Here is a 12,883-nt window from a genome sequence, read left to right as displayed (position 1 = left end):
ATCACCAAAACTTTCCTTCGGTGAATTTTGTTTAAAAATTGAGAAAAATGATTTAAGTGATGAGCAGTTTTTGATTTTGAGCAAGAGTTTCGCGAAACTATTAAAAATAAAGTTGAGTGGTGCTAAAAACGATTGCGGCTTAGAGACTTTAAAAAATCTTGACCTTGAAAAACTTTGGAGCTCTGTTGATCCCGGAGTTAGAGAATTTTTATTCGAGCTGTCCAACAGTTACAATGAAAAGCACATGCCTGTGATGAATGCTTATGAAACTTTATTACAAGTTATAAATCCTAAATATATCGGGCCTTTAAATTTTGCAAAGACAGTTATTTCCTACTTAATTTCTGGGAGTAGAAGAATTGTGGAACTGAATGCCACCTTTTCACCGTCTGGTTCTTATGCCACTGTGTTAGACTTCTTGAAAGATAAGGCTACCAAAGACCATAAGTTACCAGAAAGTGCAGACTGTATATATTTCTTCGATAATAATCAAATCATGGCACGTAGCTGGAAGGTACAATTTAACGCGAAACCTTTAATAAGTGTTGTTACTATTGTTGCATGTTTGGTTCCACCAACATTTTCAGACTTGCAAAATTGCGAGAGATTTATGCCTGCCAATTGGTTGTCCTTGCATGGACTTAACAATGAAGAAAATATTCCGGACACAAGCGCCTCTTTCAGGGGTGAAAGAAACGATTTCTTATTAAAAGAGATTCAGAACTTGTCGCTTACTGGATGTCAACCTCCACCACCAAAACTTCGAAAAGTTGAATTTACTTCAGGCAAAGCAAAATCACATTTACCAGAACCTAATGACCCATATGCAGACATAGAGTCGTACGTAACTGGGGAAACTGACATTATATTATTAGACCCAGTGCTGGTAAACCCATGCTCATATAAATCATTAGAAGTAGTACTTGATAACATAATTGACAATGCAAATAAGAAGTGGGTATTAGTTGGATGCGACGGCCTGCCATACAGCCTATGTTCGAAAATTATTAACAATTACTATGTATGTCCTCATTGTGAAGAAAACTACCAAAAAAGGAACCTATTTGAAAATCACGTTATGAAAGAAAATTTAAACCTTGATATCAAAGAATGCCAAAAATACAAAAATATTTTACTGATACCTGGATTTGGGCACATAGATATAAATGTAACGAAAGCACTTTTTAAATTGATGTGGAAAGTTTGCATTAAAGATTTAGCCGTGATTTTGGGATGGAAGAGTCTTAAAGCTTTAACAGCATGTGAAAACTGTACTGACCATCACAAGGCTACCCAAATTCTTCAAATACTTTTCGAAAGCCTTAAAATGGAATTATTAAAACCATTTGTTGCCGAATGTGAAGAAAAACATGAACATCCTACTATTGAACAATTATATGAATATGTGGGAAAACAAAGTAAAAATTACATTTTTCATTTCAAATGTACATTTACATACCTGTTCGCGTGGAAAATGTTGAAGAAAGGAATGCGTAGAGCAAATTATAACTATATCAAAATGAGTATGGACAAACTGTCAACTTTGTTTTATGGCTTAAATATGACAACCTATATGGATTTGTGGTTCAGGTTTGATAATACCGTGCTGCAAGCCCCACCAGAGGTACAAGATTTCATTAAAAAAAACATATGTATGTCACAGTCGGGACATCCGAGTAAAGCCGAAGGAGGGGATTTTATTCTTGAACGTACCAATAAGAAAATTAAGTCATACATGCCCCATGGAGTTCCGACTGATGAGAGATGGACAAGAGTGTGCAGAAGTATTGACAACATTGAAGAGGTAAAATTAATGTAAATTTTAATAAAATATGTTGTTAATTTTAACCATGTAGTATATTTTCAGATATTTAAGCATTAAGTTTGTTAACTTTCACATGTTTGCACATGTTAGAGAACGTATCTTAGTACCATGATGATATTTTATGATACGTAAATAGCGCTAAATATCACGTCAACGTGACGTCAACTATACTTTGTATGTTTAAATAATACATGTACAATTTTTATAATCAAATTTTTCAGATCAAACGTGCATTCATTTCAAAAGATCAGCATACAGATGGGGATGATAGAACGACGAATAAGTATTTCAGGTACTTTTATATTGAATTTCAATTATTACATTAATATGACAATTTTGGATTTGAGCCGCGCCATGAGAAAATGAACATAGTGTGTTTTCGATCTGCATGGATGCAGACTACCCTCCGCTTCCACGCAGTCTGGTCAATATCCATTAGTACGTTTTCAAAGCCTATTGCAATTCGGGTGAACATAAGCGAACAGGATGATAATGACCAGACTGTGCGGATGTGCATGATGGTCGGGATCCATATTGCTTGCAAAAGAACTATGTTGGTTTTCTCATGGTGCAGCTCATTTATTTTTTTTCTTATTTTACTGTGCATGTTCTGTGTGCTGATATTATTAATTCCAATTCTAGTTAAAACATACTGATATTTATATTTACAGGAAGTTCAGTGCACCTGATGCTGTAGAAGATTATTCCAATAAGATTAGAATGTATTTAACTGGCGGAGGACAGCACACATCTACAGACGACAAACCACTGGATCATGATCTTGTTAACTTCGATGTTAAATGCGAAGCAAACAAAAGTAAATACTATGAGAACTTTCCAGATGTACTGAGGTAATTAATTTGTGATATAGATAAAAAAAAGTATATAACCAATTTAAGCAATACATGTGTATATAAATTTCAGGTAAATGTTTTTGTCTATTACCCGGTATACATTTATATAATATTTTTGTGTGTTGCTACAGTCGAAACTTGAAAGTTATTTAAAAAAAAAATAAAAAAAATCCTGTAATTATGCATTTGTTGAATGGTTTGTCCGTAAGTACATATTAATAGTGTAGTAATTAAAAGTGTTAACGTTGTCCAAAGATGCCGCATGTCAATACTTTTTCTTCTTATTTTTCCTGATAATGTCAGGAGTGTAGAATACTGTACAAGTTAAATAATTTTCCGAAAGAGGATGACAGTTATCATTTATTGTTCATATTCCACCTTTTCTATTGGTGCCAAAATACATAATTAAATTATCATTCTGTTTATTAAATAGGATTTGTGAAAGAATATTCATTACACCGGATGACAGAAGTAATCATTTCGACATTACCCAAAAAGACAAAGAAACTATCCAGAAGATGATAATCAATGTGTTGAAGGTAATAGTTTTTCATCAGTATAAATGAATTTCGATTTTTCAATTTTGAATATACATGTATAAATGTTGTTTATTAAAAACATAAATCATGTTTTAGGACATACATGATGCTGGAGGTATAGAAGAATCAACAGTTTTAACTCAGCAGTGGTCAAAGGACGTCAAAAATGGAAAGAAAAATATATTGCTGACATTTTACAGAGAAGTCGTGCAGTATTTGCAAGACATCACAAACAGAAATGCTACCCTAGGTAAAGAATAAATTACAATTTACGAATAACTTCAATTTAATCACGGTGGAAAGGACAGAGATAAGGCATGCACTGACAAAACTTAGGTGTAATCTTTTTGCTTTTACCAAGCAAACACTTTACGTGTAGCCAGTAATCACAATCATCTTGCGTGCAGCCTATCCAAAGTTTCTGCTCTTGTCTGGTGTCAGCCTCATAATCTCTTCCACATACCCTGCAAAAGCGTTCATTTCCAAAATTGTTACCAACTGTATCTATCAAACTGCACTGGATTTCTGAATCTGTTGTAATAATGTGGTCCTTTGCTGCCTTTACCGCCTTTGGTGACATCGCGACATTGGAACATCCTGCCGATTTATTGTTATCTTCCGGCGGCTGATTCTGTATAAAATGGAAAAATTTCCCGCGATTACATGATTTAATTACATAAGTATATACCACAATTAACATGTTTGTAATAATAACAACCGATGTTACATGAAAGTAACATTACTTATTTTATTACGTTTTATTTTTCAGACGTTATCGGTTAAGACAAATACGTACTAAAACAATACCATGCTGATTTTTACATTTTTTTTAACAAAAAAAAAAGAAGAATAAAATATATCCTAAATACATTTATAAAAATTGAGAACTGAACTGATATAGGTGTATATATATTTCAGAAAATGAAGCGGAACAGGAGGAATCCGACTAACCTCTGTAATGACAACATCGGCGTTTGATTGGTCTGACACCAGCCCTTCTTCATATGAGTCAAAGTATTCATCCCTTATCTCCAGTCTGGTACTGTCTCCTGTCATGGTAGCATACTCAAGTGCCTGAAATGGAATATTGAAAATATTCAACTACTTGTTTTGAAATTATCAACATCGGTAAATTTCATATTCGTCAAAGATAATTAGTTGATTTGCAAAGAAGAAAACTAGTATTATAATATACCTTTTTAAACAGTCCAGTCTTGCGTGTGCTGCGAGTCTGATTTCGTTTATTCTTATCTTCTATGTACTTGACCTCAACTTTTCCTCTTCTTTTTGTTAATGCGTGCTCAGGACATTTGCCCTTCTCATGAGAGGTTACTCTCTTGGTTCCGAATTGGTACTTTCGCTAGAAGTACAGAAATATACATTGATTTTATATTTCATACATATACTAATTTTTAATTATTTTGTATGATCAGTTTTTACAAATATTTAAGATATCACACAAATTTATAATAAGTATATAGGCAAACTATTACAACTTATTAATTAATATGTGCTTAAGAATCAAGAAAGATAACTGCGTTTGGTTAAGAAATCAAGCTCCCAGCTGCTGCTGCATTGATAACAGTAAAACGAAACCAGTCTGCAACCACGTGACTGAAAATTTGACATGGCTGACAACAGCAACAAACACGGAAGCAAAACTAGTAATTTATGGTGAATTTGATACTTTTAAGCTCAGTTCTCTATTCTATATGTTATATATGTATGAGAAAACACCAAAATAATCGTAAATAGCCGTTTTTTGTAACAAAAAGTTGTATACATGTGTTCTTACCTTTGTTTCCATGTTGCCATTCAACATTCCAATTTGCGGAAAAGAAATTTCGTGTATCGCACGTAGAAATCATGCTGTTTTTTATTGGTCAGTCTGTGTTTTTACAGAACAGTGATTATGTATATTTACAGATTATCTGTGTTTTTACAGAAAATCTGAAAATTTACCACTTTCTTAGACCTGATCATATACAAAAAAATCAGATGAGCGTCAGCACCCGCAAGGCGGTGCTCTTATTTCTGCTTTTTATTCTTTCTATTTAGTTATTAATAAGTTGTATTTTTCTCTCTCTTTTTTTTCGAGGATATTGAGGCACTTGAAGAATAAAGACGCAAGCGGCTTTAAAGATACAGACTTAAGAAAATATTATTTTTGTTTATCATGAACAGGTATTTTTATTTTTACTTATGTTGTATTATTTTGTCTGTACCTTGTGTTGTGATTGTTTATGTTGCAGCTATTTTGGCTGATGTTGACTGTACAAGCGCGTGTGAAGATGTCATGTGTTGTAGATGTCACAATAGTCTAGTGCAGCTCGGGGTTTGTTTGTTTTTTTTTTTTTTGTTGGTTTTTTTTTTTTTTTTGGTGCAGAGAGGTATGTAATTTTCGTCTGTATGGTTCATTTATTTCTTTCCCTTTATCTTTACGTTGTACTCAAATATTAGACGTGCAGTTTTTAACCAACTTATATGCGGGCATTCATTTTCATTCTATATTTATAAATTTGTTATCTGGTCATCATGTGCACTGTTTTAATTCTCCCCTGTTGCTTCCTTTCATTTTGTCTTTTAATTGATTATTGTTTGATAATGACTATCAATATTCGCCAACAGTACATTACTTTAAACTTTTATAAAGCTTATGATAATTTTTTTCTCTCTCGGGACGATTCTAGAGCATTTGAATGTGCACACAGACCTTGACTCCGCAGAAAGAAATACTCAAACTGTCCGACGAGCGACCCGAACTCTCCGACAATAGCCGGAACTGTCCATCGAGGAACACGAACCGTCCGACAAGAAGCGGATTCCTGGATCACACACGTAAGGACTTGCTTTAGTTATCATTTATAACGAAGTCGGTGTAGGTAATGATTGAATGTAGGTTAGTTACGCTAAGTAACTGGTATAAAGTTCCGAAAACATTTCATGATTGGTCTGATTTGAGACAAAAGGCAATTTGATTGTACTCCCAGCAGTGCTGTGGTCTAAGTAAGGCAAAGGTTTAGATTTGCTTCGAATCATCGAGTATCGGTATTTGAGTTTGATAAACCTCAACAATTTAATACGAAATCTTATTTTATCCAGAAAAAGTCAAATTCGGAGAAAAAGTATCTTTTCATTATTCAAAGTGTTGAAATGTTCACATTGTTTTATAATTATTCGTTTCCATACTTTGGTGTAAGTAAGTATTTGTGAGAAACTCAGGCTACTTCATTGTATTTACAGGAAGAAAATGTTAGTTGATGGAACTCGAGAGAATGCAGGACTGTCTTGCTGTTACCCTGACGATGCCGGCCACCAGAGATGTGGTGTTACCCAAACGGTGGCAGTTGCCAGAAGCGTTGTTGTACACAACTGATGCCTGTCGCCAGATGTGCGCTGGTACTCGGTCGGTGCCGGTCATCAGAGGTGTGCTGGGACTCTGTCATACCGGCACTTTATTAACATGACGATCACCTTTTTTCAAAGGTAAGCTACTAATTAACTTTATAATTGCAGTTAACATGGTCCGAGTTCGAGTCGCACTTTGATTTTTTTTGACGAATTCACTTCTTTGACATGATAGCAGTGTTTTTGCCAGAGAGCTAAACTACTGGTTAGAAAGCCAGGATATAAGATTCTTTCACTGGTTGTAGGTGCAGATGGGAATTTCCGGTCTCGAGGGTAACTGTTTAGGCGGTTACGAGGCTCCAGCCGAGTGACCGCGTAAACAGTTACCCGAGAGCCGGATATTCCCATCTGCACCTACAGCCAGTGATAGAATCTTTTTCTTACATGCCATATTCAACAGAGAAGAGTAAAAAATAAATTCAAACAAATGATTTCTTATAGCACTTTTTTCTTATAGTAGCGTATTAACAAAGCGCGGGAACTTTACGTCCGTAAATAGGAAGTACGTCATGTCATTACAGAGACGAAAACAACGTAAGAGTTCCGGTTTTGTTTTATCATCTGCAATGGAACGTTATGTTATTTCCTTAAAATAACCTTTTTTTTTAATCGAGAAATATGTTGTAAAGAACAAAGAGGACCTATCAAGGTATTTAATTTTTGTCCCGTTTTACGAAAAACATTATTATTACTACACACATCTTCTGTACATATGTAGTTCGTTATTTAAGAAATAATATATGTCATCCAGTGATTTGTCGTTGAATAAATCATTGTTTGGAGTTCTGATGCGAAGGAATTATATCACGAGGGCGCAGCCCGAGTGATATAATAATACGCATCTGAACGCCAAACAATGATTTATTCAAGAGCAAATCACTAAATGAGATATATTATTTCGATTCTAACACGTTACCAAGGATTTTTAAGTACATCATTGACGACATTCATTAAATATTTGCCCGTTTTCAATCGGTTTTCTTTTCCAGCGCGCCGCTATGCCGTTTGACGCCATGACGTAATAATTGTGACTTCAGAACAGTGATTTAATAGGAAAATGAATCGGATCGTGTTAGAAACGTAGATACAGCACGAGAGTCATCTTACAACTCGGGGTGTAAGATGGAATTTTCCAGCACCGATGAAATCACCAGAAACCCACGTCTGGTATGCAAGAATCAAGGTTCTGAATCTGGATATCCTGAGTTTATTGACTTATTTGAAAATCGTGTAAACTTGGGACTGTTGCTGGTATGAACTCACAACTGGTTCTGTGACAATTTCTTTCTGTATTTTTCCTGAACATGTTGAGAGATTTATCAAGTTATATAACATTGACTGGTATTTATATTAATGATAATTTTGGTACCTACAATGGAGAACAACATATGTGTACGATTTTAAAGATTAATAACGGCCCCATCAGTATGACAACTTGTTCCTTATTTTACAGATAGTCATCCAGTTTGCATGCAAAAGTCCTTCTTTCTAGTAGACGACACCAATCACTTCTAGCAGAAGAAATCAGCTGCTTCTAGCAGACGACACCATTTGCTTCCAGCAAACGACAACAGTTACTTCTGGCAGACGACACCATTTGCTTCTAGCAGACGACAACGGTTGCTTCTGGCAGACGGTGCAAAAGTGCTTATAGCATTCGACACCAGTTGATTCTACCAGACGACTCAAGGGGAGGAGGTAATACCTGGATTTTAGAATAATATGCATGTTCTTTAAGAAGATTCATAGCATAGCACTTTGCTTTCAGTTACATAGATAGCCCTTCAACTTGCTTGCGGAAACTCGTTTGCTTATAACAGACGACACCGGACGACATTGGTGGCGGAAGTAAACTGAGAGTTATCTTGCGATACATAACTTTGATAAAGCCGAAAAATAGTGTTTGTTTTTGGTAACGCCCCAGAAAACTAGTAGATAGGGTAGGTAATTTTTTTTTCATTTTAGCTCGACTATTCGAAGAATACAATGTATATGTAGAGCTATTGGATTCATCCGTGTGTGGGCTCCGCGTCATTGTCGGTGTCGAACCTTGATAAAGTTTTGTATATAAGCTGGTATCCCAGCAACCACTTGTTGGAAAGGATTGAAACTTCACACACTTATGAATGGTGATAAACTGACTTACACTGCCCAGGTCCAATAACTCTACAAAATTGTGCCCATTTTTCGACTTAGCGATTTTTGGTTAAGTTTTTGTATGTAAGCTGGTATCTCAGTACCCACTAATGGGAATGGATTGAAACTTCACACACTTGTTCATTATTATGATTGGACATATAATGTACAGATTTGATAACTTTACTTTGCATTTTTACAAAATTATGCCCCTTTTATAATATTTTTTGTTTGTATGTAAGCTGTTATTTCGGTACCCACGCATGGAAATGGATTGAAATATCACATACTGTGATGATCTGACATCCATTACACAGGTTTCATAACTCTACATTACATTTTCAGCTCACCTGAGCACGAAGTGTTCAAGGTGAACTATTGTGAGCGGCTATTGTGACCGGTCATTGTCCGGCGTCCGTCTTGCGTCGTCCGTCAACATTTGCCTTAACACTCAAGAGGCCACAGTTGTGACCCAATCTTTAGGAAACTTGGTCAGAATGTTTGTATAGATAATCTCTAGGTCTAGTTTGAAACTTGATAATGTTGGGTTTAAAACTAGGTCAGTAGGTTAGATCAAAGGAAAATCTTGTTAACACTCTTATAGAGTCCACAGTTTAAGTTCGAAACTCATGAGAATTGATCAGAATGTTTATCTTGATGACCTCTGTGTCAGATTTGAATCTGGGATATGTGGAGTTAAAAACTAGGTCATCCGGTCAAATCAAAGGAAAAGCGTGTTAACACTGTAGAGGCAACAGTTGTGACCCAATCTTTATGACACTTGGTCAGAATGTTTGTCTTGGTAATTGTTAGGTCAAGTTTGAAAGTGGGTTATGTGAGATCAATCTAGGCCAGTAGTTGAGATCAAAGGAAAATCTTGTAAACACTCTCGAGTTCATACATTTTAAGTTTGGAGCTCATTGCAATTGGTCAGAATGTTTGTCTTGATAGTGTCTAGGTCAAATTTGAATCTGGATCACGTGGAGTCAAAAACTAGGTTACCCGGTCAAACCAAAGGAAAAGCTTGTTAACACCCTAGAGGCCACACTTATGAACCTATCTTTATGAAACTTACTCAGAAAGTTTATCTTGATAATTATTAGGCCTAGTCCGAATCTGTGTCAAGTTGGGTTGAAAACAAGGTTACTAGGCCATATCAAAGGAAAATATTGTTGACATTCTAGAGAGCACATTTAAGTTGATACTCGTGAGAATTGGTCGGAATGTTTGTTTTGATGAAATCTAGGTCAAGTTTGAATATGGGTCATCTGTAGTCAAAAATTAGACCACCGGTAATATCACAGAAAAACTCTGTGTGTGCAATAGGGGCTGCATTTTTGACTGAATATTCGTGAAAAAAATATATGTTCTGGGGCTAAAAACTAGGTCTCCTGGTCAAATCAAAGAAAAACCTTGTGTATTCAATAGGGGCTGCATTGTTCATTTGATGTGCATGAAACTTGGTCAGAATATATGTCTCTCTAAAATCTCGGGTGATTTTTACCTGGGTAATGTGGGGTCAGAAACTTGGCCAGCAGGTCAAATCAAAGAAAAAGCTTGTTTACACTCTAAGGGTCACATTTTGTATTCTATCTTTTTAAAGCTTGGCCAGAATGTTTGTTATTATGAAGTCTTGAATGAGTTTTAATCTGGGTTATGTGGGATCAAAATCTAGGTCACTAGGTCAAATCAATGAAAATGTTTGTATACTCTCGAGGCCACATTTTTTGGTCGATTCTTAATGAAAATTGGTCAGAATATTTGTCTCGATGACATCACTAGGTCAGAAATGTTTACACTGTTATGGTGTGTTACTCAGGTGAGCGACATAGGGTCATCTTGGCCCGCTTGTTTAAAAAAGGGCTCCCTTTTCGACTTTAATATTCATTCAGTTGAGAAGTCTGTTGAAATGTCGAGCGTTGCAGTCCTCCGGCAACTCTTGTTTCTACTCTTTTTCTCTTTTTTATTGTTTTTGTTTAGATAGAATTTTTACATAACGTGAGAGTGTGTTATTCTTAACAGAAAACATGAGATTACATTGATGAATTAAGGACAAGCTTGTATTTTTCTCCTTTAAAACTCCATCTTTGCCACTTTTTGAAATTTTTCCACAAAAATGTAGAAGGATATGAAGGATAAAGTTACCCAAACATAAAAAAAAGACATTTTAGGCCTAAAATATTTTATTGTTGTCGTTATGCACTGAAACTGGTTTTTACAGACCAAGGGCGATTTCAAACTATATTAATTCCTTGGAAATAAATAATAAACTAAAAGTAGAAAACTGGATAATGCGCTTTATTGTGCAGCTCATCCCTTCATAACTCGTGTACTGTTATTATACAGGATTAAATTACTTTTATTTTAGTATCTTAAAATTATACTGTTTTGCTGACATTACAGTAAAATTGCTATCAATGTATGATGTAATTTCAGCGTTACGGCGATGGACAAGATACAATGGTTTTCGAGGAATTCAAGCCTTGACTGATCTGGCGTCTATATTTGTCCCGTCGTGTTGTTTGTAGTAGACAGCTTTTTCATCCTTGAAGTCCAGGCTGACAGACAAAGTCTTCGTTATGGTAAATAAAAACATAACTTCATATTATGCCCTGCTCTGCTAGTTTGGATTTTATTTGACATGAATTACTGTTTAACTTGATTGACAGCCTCACACACATTGTCGAACTTTGTTATGATTGAGAGTATTACACTCTATGCCTGAAGTCGCTGTTCCGAATTCCGGTGAGAAAAGAATTAAACGTGGTACTAGTATTTGATGAGATGCGAGTACTACGATTTTAATAACTCCTGTCTATCAACCAAATGTCTAAGTAAATTAATTAGGATTTTTAAAAAAATGTACAAACATGTCACTCTGAAATTAAGACGGTATTTACGTCACCAATAGAATAGAACTTTCAGATAGACAAAGAAAATGAAATTATTTGCCTACATTATATAAATTAATTATGATACCATATAAGTTTTAGCTCGACTATTCGAAGAATAGGGAGAGCTATCGTACTCACACGGCGTTTGCGTTAAACCTTTATTAAAGGTATCAAATAAAGACAAATAAAAAGCATAAATCTTAAAAATGACTACACATTTTGAAATATATATCTACTGCTTACGATCATGCAATATTCCCTTCAAGTCAAAACATGTGCAGAGAAACGAATGATTTGTTATGCCCCCGGCATCAACTGATGCGAGAGGCATATAGTGATTGTCCTGTCCGTATGTCGTTCGTTCGTCCGTCCGTCCGTACGTGGTTAACCAAATGGGACCGTTTTGTCTAGAATCAATACCCCTTACCAGAATGACTTGATACTAATGCAGATGTAACCTGTGACCATTCCTCATCTTCAGACATCACCTGACCTCAGTTTGACTTCGAACTTGACCTCGTTTTGGACTTAGGTTGCTTTGTATCGACAAGGATACCACCGGGGGCATCAAGCGTTTATTGAACGCAGCTTCTTCTTAGACTGATATTGGTGGTCATTTTGTCCTACTTTCGTGTTTATCGTTTTTCCGTAACCGATCGGAAATTCTTCGGGATCAAGTGGTTTTATAATTATTTCAAACGAATGTCCGTTTAAAGAAGCGCCACAAAATAACTGTATTTTAATCACCTCCCCCGCCCCCCCCCCCCCCCCCACGAGTGGTGGGGGTTATAGGAATGGTCTCCGTCCGTCCTTCCGTCTGTCCGTAACATTTCGTGTCCGCTCCATATCTCCTAAATTCCTTGAAGGATTTTCATGAAACTTGGGTCAAATGATCACCTCCTCAAGACGATGTGCAGAACTTATGATTTAGCCTGGTCGACTCAGTGTCAAGGTCACAACTAAGGGTTAAAGGTTTGAGCCTTCCATTTTGTGTTCGCTCTGTATCTCCTAAACCCCTTAAAGGATTTTCATCGAACTTGGGTCAAATGATCACCTCATCAAGGCAATGTGCAGAACTTATGAGTCAACCATGTTGGCTCAAGGTCAAGGTCACAACTTGGGGTCAAATGTTTGAGCCTTCCATTTTGTGACCGCTCTGTACCTCTTAATCCCCTTGTAGGATTCATATGAAGACTTGGACCAAATGATCACCTTATCAAGGTAATG

At 35.9% G+C, this 12,883-nt stretch overlaps 2 protein-coding genes across 5 annotated transcripts; one reads left to right on the top strand and one right to left on the bottom strand.

Moving 5' to 3' along the window:
* The first annotated feature begins 800 nt into the window (after window positions 1-800).
* LOC123552823 (uncharacterized) lies at window positions 801-11,625 on the top strand. Of its 4 annotated transcripts, none has more exons than XR_008372454.1 (11): window positions 801-1,804; window positions 2,047-2,117; window positions 2,497-2,676; window positions 3,113-3,218; window positions 3,315-3,468; window positions 4,137-4,346; window positions 5,471-5,553; window positions 5,909-6,056; window positions 6,462-6,704; window positions 8,080-8,324; window positions 11,199-11,625. XR_008372454.1 is itself a non-coding variant. In XM_045342568.2 (6 exons), the coding sequence occupies exons 1-6, from the start codon at window positions 1,079-1,081 to the stop codon at window positions 4,166-4,168; spliced, it is 1,269 nt and encodes a 422-aa protein (XP_045198503.2). In that variant the 5' UTR covers window positions 801-1,078; the 3' UTR covers window positions 4,169-4,415. The 4 variants fall into 4 exon arrangements, 1 of the variants encoding a protein (XP_045198503.2); XR_008372453.1 differs by lacking the exon at window positions 5,471-5,553 and adding an exon at window positions 5,317-5,402; XR_008372455.1 differs by lacking the exons at window positions 801-1,804; window positions 2,047-2,117; window positions 3,113-3,218; window positions 3,315-3,468; window positions 5,471-5,553 and adding an exon at window positions 5,317-5,402 and having other exon boundaries at window positions 2,353-2,676; window positions 11,199-11,622.
* Window positions 3,386-4,544, bottom strand: LOC123547269 (uncharacterized). The gene is made up of 3 exons (XM_045334235.2): window positions 4,414-4,544; window positions 4,170-4,292; window positions 3,386-3,849 (listed from the first exon to the last, which is right to left on the bottom strand). Exons 2-3 carry the CDS (start codon window positions 4,272-4,274, stop codon window positions 3,505-3,507), a joined length of 450 nt encoding a protein of 149 aa, XP_045190170.1. The 5' UTR covers window positions 4,275-4,292; window positions 4,414-4,544; the 3' UTR covers window positions 3,386-3,504.
* Window positions 11,626-12,883: the final 1,258 nt, after the last annotated feature.

The sequence above is a fragment of the Mercenaria mercenaria genome, chromosome 9, assembly GCF_021730395.1.
Source record: "Mercenaria mercenaria strain notata chromosome 9, MADL_Memer_1, whole genome shotgun sequence".
In the NCBI taxonomy this organism is placed as follows: domain Eukaryota; kingdom Metazoa; phylum Mollusca; class Bivalvia; order Venerida; family Veneridae; genus Mercenaria; species Mercenaria mercenaria.
Note: the sequence above shows the minus strand (reverse complement) of the source record. Positions and strands in the feature narration are given on the sequence as shown.